The sequence below is a fragment of the Diceros bicornis genome, chromosome 23 (assembly GCF_020826845.1).
Source record: "Diceros bicornis minor isolate mBicDic1 chromosome 23, mDicBic1.mat.cur, whole genome shotgun sequence".
NCBI classification, from domain to species: Eukaryota; Metazoa; Chordata; class Mammalia; order Perissodactyla; family Rhinocerotidae; genus Diceros; species Diceros bicornis.
The window spans coordinates 52,069,296-52,075,342 of NC_080762.1; the positions used below are offsets into that span (position 1 = coordinate 52,069,296).

The 6,047-nt window shown below is 42.7% G+C and overlaps 1 protein-coding gene across 4 annotated transcripts in view; it reads left to right on the top strand.

Moving 5' to 3' along the window:
- Positions 1 to 5,476, top strand: part of HMGN3 (high mobility group nucleosomal binding domain 3) — a 29,272-nt gene extending 23,796 nt beyond the window's left edge. The window contains exons 3-7 of one of the 4 annotated variants that reach the window (XM_058566739.1): positions 912 to 941; positions 3,390 to 3,440; positions 4,578 to 4,691; positions 4,812 to 4,854; positions 5,226 to 5,476. In XM_058566739.1, the coding sequence (XP_058422722.1) occupies positions 912 to 941; positions 3,390 to 3,440; positions 4,578 to 4,691; positions 4,812 to 4,854; positions 5,226 to 5,239 (252 nt within the window). In that variant the 3' untranslated portion in view covers positions 5,240 to 5,476. The other 3 variants (XR_009223571.1, XM_058566738.1, XM_058566740.1) reach the window with 3 other exon arrangements.
- The last annotated feature ends 571 nt before the right edge of the window (positions 5,477 to 6,047 follow it).

The following is a 6,047-nucleotide window of genomic DNA, read 5'->3' on the forward strand; positions in this document are numbered from 1 at the left end:
CTATTCTGCTAAAGAAAGAACAGTGAATTAAAGAGATGAAAAGTGTAGAATATTTACTTCTGGAACACTTCTAAAGAAACGAGTTGTACTTTTAGAAGGTGAAATCCCTTGGGAAGCCATCTTTTGCTGATGGTAAGTAGAATATCAATTCTGTATGCTTATTCCTGAAATGCCTAGAACAGTTCTGATATTTTAAGTTCTCTTTGCAGTCTCATTTGCTGTTAACTTGCACCATCCTTGAAGAAGAAAAGATGTCCTGAAAAATATCACTTTCAACACAGTTTCTCTAAATTCTTTAAACTTCCAAATTAAAAGATTAGTGAACTTTTTACTCTATTTAAATTTTTAAACCTATGTGTTTGGTAGATAAATAAATATGTTTATTTTGTTACAGGTAAAAGTAAGTCTGTCTTGTTAACTGCCTAAGATCTGTAGTCATTTTCTTTCTAACACAGTAACAAGGTGGGGAACTCCTGCTGTTTGGTTTCTACACAATTATGTCTCTTTTGTATTAATGTATAAGCCTTAGTTCCATTTGTAAGGAACAAGAGCAGACTGGAGCTAGACCTTCAACAGCACCCAATGTTCTTGCTGTCAGTTTCAGCACAAAAGTAGATTATGGTTTGGGTCAGAGCCTAAACTCATTTTCTTTCCTTTTCTTACCTGCCGCGCCCTTAGCTGGGAGAGGCCGTTTCTTTGAGCAGTGTGCCCTGGCCTCTTTAGAAACCCTTCCTCTTGAGCGTTAGGGTGCCCAGGGCATGTGGGGTGTATTTCACGGTGCTCACCTGGAGAGGGTGACCACAGTCATACATTATATTCTTTCAACAAAGTAAGATGTTAAGGATGAATTTTTTAAAATCTACTTGGTTGTGTATAATCACCAAAAAAATATTTTCCGTTTTCTTTTGTAGCCCACCAGACGGTCCGCCAGGTTGTCCGCGGTGAGTATTTCAGACCCCCTTGGTGTTAGTTCTGAGGAGTACATGTTCCCTCTGTCCAGAGCTCAGCAGCAGAAGGAAGATGAAGGTGGTAATGCCCTTGAGTTTTTGTATTTCCTTTTTGGAAATTACCTGGGTCACAATTTCTAGCAAATTTGACCAGTGTTGCCAAGCCGTTCTGTTGATCAGATGTATTGGTGAAAGACACTGGCCAGCCCATGACCGGGAATGTAAAGTCCGGGGAGTGCTTTGATGTTGCTAGATCTCTGAGTAAAAGAAGTGCTTTAAGCAGAGTCCTCGCCTTCCAATTCCACATATGGTGTGCTCAAGGGGACAAGGATCCTGATCCTCTGTGTGCGACACCTACTTTAGTCAGAAGGTTTGGAAAGTTGTCTGAATCATATACTTCAGCCTCATTTCAGAACTAGAGAATCTTTGAAAAATTAATGATTCCACTTTGCGCTTGGAGTCTCCCTCTGTGGGCCAGGCCCAGGGAAGAGCAGGGTTGGATCGTGAAGCTGGGTGAGCAGGGCTGTGCTGGCCCTCAGGGAAGTCTGGATTTCATCCTCAGCCGGCACCTGGGCCTGGCACAGTGCAGGGAATCAAAGCAGAAGTGGGTGTTAGGACCACTCACAGGTTCAGAAGTGTAGCTGAGTTTTGGGTTGGGTGAGCCAGTGTTTCACAGAGTCCTAGCCTAAGGAAGCCACACCAGAGTCACCCAGAAGATTAAGAGCTGGAAGGAGCGGCTGCGTGTGTACACAGTTAATCCAGATTCTGCTGAAACCCCTCGCGGGTGGTGTGCTTGTCCAGTAGTAGATTTCACCCTGGTTCAGAAGTTATGTCTTAACTCTTTTTGGATTTAATTATAGATTATACTGAAAGCCATTGTATTCCACGGATCTCTAGCCTGTTAAGGCAGTAGACCTTGTAAGTCAAAAACCAAAATTTAAAACAAGGCTTTTCCTGAGCACCAGGAGCCAGCAATGTGAGCACCTTCCACTGAGCTTGTTGCTGGTGGTGCAGACGCAGAGCCTCCCGAGAGGCCAGTGGATTACAGACTGCAAAACCTCGTCATTTCCTGTGCCATCAAGACACTTGAATGCTGAGTCGGGGGGGAAATGTCTGTTTTACAGAAAATAATATACAAGGAAATTATTTGCTATAAATTGGAAAAAAAGTATATGGTAATACAATATATCAAAGCCCAAAATAACAAAATTTTTAAAATCCTAAAAATTTAGGAGCTATGCAAGCTCCTGTTTGGGGGAGCAGACTATAGATTTAAGGTGATAAGATTAATAAAAACATTCCTAACTTTTCAGGCTCAATTTTCTTTTTTTATTTAAAGGTCATATCTAACAACCAATCTTCCAGAATTGAACTGTCTACAATTTCACTTTATGCCCTTAATGAAAAGGGCCAGATTCCATATGAAGCTGAACCGCCTAGAGGCATTAGGGAGGAACAGGTATTTTTCTCCTCAGGGGGAGACCCTGGATAGTGTTTTCTATTTAAAAACCATTCTTCCTAGTGCCGGGAGAGATGTACACGTATTTTTTTCTAGCTCAATGAGGGGAATATTTGCCTTAAAATATCTATAGAAAACCTGTGGTTTAAACTGGTTATCTTCTCCAGTGTCCTCCTCTGGCACCTGGAGTCACCCGCCAGGGAAGCTGACCAGGGCCACAGGGCAGGTGGGCATTGCTCATGGGAACGGGGAGGAGAACCACATGAGGCAAGAGAAGAATAGTTGCCTAGTGGACTCTTTGGCTAATAAAATCTGTGAAAAGTGTTCAATTTTGGGAGCTAACCATGGACATTTTGTCATTATAATGCTGTTCTGAATAAAAAGCTCTAGGGACAAATGAGCCCAGTGTCTGGGTGGGCGATAGATTCTTCTCACCTTGGGCTGGCATTGGAGGATGAAAGTCGGAAGAAGCTTGGCTTCAGAACTTGACGTCCACATCAGAGGTGGAAGGATTTGGATGATTTTGAAATCCTTCACAGGCCACCGTCTTCCTTACCGGCTGGGCTTTGCCTGTGATTGTGCTGTGATTTCTAGACTGTTGGGGAGGCCAGTGTGATCGAATTCATTGAGTCATTTGGCCGAGGGCCTGAGTCATTCCTCTTGCTGCTGTGCTGTGGTGAAAGGCAGTACAGAGACATCGGAGATAGAAGCTTCAGCCTGTTCCCAGAGAGCTCTTCTGGACCAGGGAATAATGAGTTGACTTTTAAACTTCACCTGCCGTTCACTTGAGAACCCAGGATGAAAATAGTTAGGAAATGCAGGCTTCTTTATGCTGTTACTTGATGCTGAAAATAGGACGAAATATTTTTTAAATGACAAAATCATAGTCAAAATGGACTGTTGTCTTTTGCAGTCTTTCTGTTCCTTTTGGTGCTGGAGGATTGTCTTTTTCAGTACGTGTATAATTTAATTTATCTTTTCAGAAACCTGCTCCACCAAAACCTGAGCCTAAACCAAGAAAAACATCTGCTAAGGTAAGAGGTGCTCCCTCCCCCACTTTGGCTTTTTAAACAATGAATAAATTATAATTCCATATCCAAAAGTCATCTGAGGAAAGATCCCATTTAGTGATTCAGGCTAAACGTACTGACTAGAAAACTGTGACCCCCGCTACAGGCTTTCTCCGCACACAGAAGGCACAGTTGTATGCTTTACCAGGAATGTGTTTTCCGCCTGGTCAGGAAAGCAAAGGAGGTCAGAGCATGTTGCTCTGAGAAGCCTCACGTCCAGGGGGGCTTGGTGACGGCCTCTTGGACATGCTGTTCGCGCGGCGCTCAGGGGGTGAGCCTGACTTGGGCAACACAGCTGCCCACAGCTCGAGGAGCGGGTAGGGCTTCTGACTCCATATAACGGGTCTTAGTGGGCCAGTCTGATGACTAGTAATAATCGCATAATAGTGCTAGCAAACATTTATATGGCCTTTATACTATGCCAGACCCTGTTCTGATTGTTTTTCTCCTATAACCCTCACGTCAGTCCTTCCAAGGTAGATACAGACATCCTGTTTTGCAGATGAGGAAACTGAAGCACAGAATTATTAAGAAACTTACCCCAAATGGCTTATCTTTACTCTTCCCTTCAGAACATTGTCCCTTGTTGTGAATTGCTTGAAACTGTGTGTCTTGTGGCATGAGTAGGTGATTCTGAAGCAGAACTCACTTCTGTGGCTTGTTCTTAAAATTAGGAGCTTTTCACCATCTGATCCTTCATTTTCAAGCACTTTCTCAGCTTTCCAGTCAGCCAAGCCCCACGTCCCCGTGTGAGGTGCTTCACTTGCTGGCTTCTTCCCCAGCGAATGCTTGTCCCTCAGTGACCCCGCAGCTGCCGGTCTCTCCACGGCAGAAGCGCTTCTTACTCCAGCCAGAGGGGAGGCCCAACACGTGCAGGAGGGCACTCCGAGGGTCTTCCCGGAAGCAGCCTGTTAAATCCGCACAAGACTCACTGTAACTCACTTGAAGCCCAGCAAAACTGGGTTCCCATCTCCCCATAAAAGCCACCGTAGTGGCCATGGTCGTGCTGCACCTTGTGTCTGGATGGAGGCAGGCTCATTTCACCCAACATCACACCGTGTCTAACATGCTCTGTTTGCCTGTGCTTTGGTCCTCTGTTAGAAAGAACCTGGGACAAAGATTAACAAAGGTGCTAAAGGGAAGAAGGAGGAAAAGCAGGAAGCTGGAAAGGAAGGTACTGCACCATCTGAAAATGGTGAAACTAAAGCTGAAGAGGTACTTGCTGTCAACACCTGCCACTGACTGAATCAGTGTCTTAAAAGAAATTGCTCGATCCTTCAGCCGGTGATGGCGCGTTCATAATGTCTTTCTTTATCGCCCGTAATGTTATTGCAGATCCACATCTCTCGCTCAACTGTTAATGTCTCAGCCTCCAGAGGTACCCCACCCAGCACACTGTCAGTAAAGGGGCAGATCGAAACAGTGAGAGTTAAGGGTACAGTAGACAATCCTGCATGTTTGCAGTGACTAGAATCAGATAGTAGCATGGTGTTCTTTATATGAACAGTGGGAGCCTGCAGGCAAAGCTTCTGTGGTCGTTTGGACAGCAGAAAGCAACAAATGCAGTGAAGTGTTCGCGTAATATATTCCTGCCTTCTCCGTTTTACACCCAGAGGTGAAATAGGTTTTGCAGTAGAGCTGCTAAAAAACAGATGTTCAGAAGTGTGTGTGTTGGTGGGGTGGACTTTTCTTTGGCTTCTAGTAGTTTTAATAGTAACTGTACCTTTTTTTTTCCTTTCTTTTTCACAGGCACAGAAAACTGAATCTGTAGATAACGAGGGAGAATGAATTGTCATGAAAATTGGGGTTGACTTTGTGTACCTCTTGGGACAACTTTTAAAAGCTATTTTTACTAAGTATTTTGTAAATGCTAATTTTTTAGGACTCTACTAGTTGGCATACAAAAATATATAAGGATGGACATTTTACCTTCTCATAGTCATGCTTTTTGGAAATTTCCATCATCCTCAAGTAAAATAAATATCAATTTAATATTGGAAGCTGTGTGTAAAATTGATTCAGCATTCCATGCAGTTGGTTTAAGAATTTAGTCCTGTGCATACTGTGGTGTTTTTACTGTGCAATTTGAATTTTTCACGCAGTTTTTCTAGAGCAATAATCAGTGGTGCTTTTGTACCTAGGTTTTATGTGGTTTTAATGAAACATGGATAGTTGTGGCCACCTGCTGACTATTTGTGGTTTAAAATAAAAGGTTTTCTTGCCTGCAGAATACCTGCCTCTTATTAGTATCTTCACTGAATTTAGTCAGTGTTTCATTTTATTGTTGCAGAAGATGTAAAGAATTTCTACAGTCTGTGCCGTGATGGTATCTCTAATAAGTCAGATAGGATTGCTTCTTAATTGTCTGGCCTTTTAAAATGTTATTATTTTAATAAAATCACCTGTGAGTGCCAGTATAGAAGAATTACATCTAATATACTTTATACAAAAAGTGGCCAGCAATGATTAACTTATAATAAAACTTAATAAAACACTACTTTTTTTGAAGTCTTTATAAATAGGATAGCATTCCACGAAACCAGAGCTAGTGAAAAACCCTAAACTAGGGCT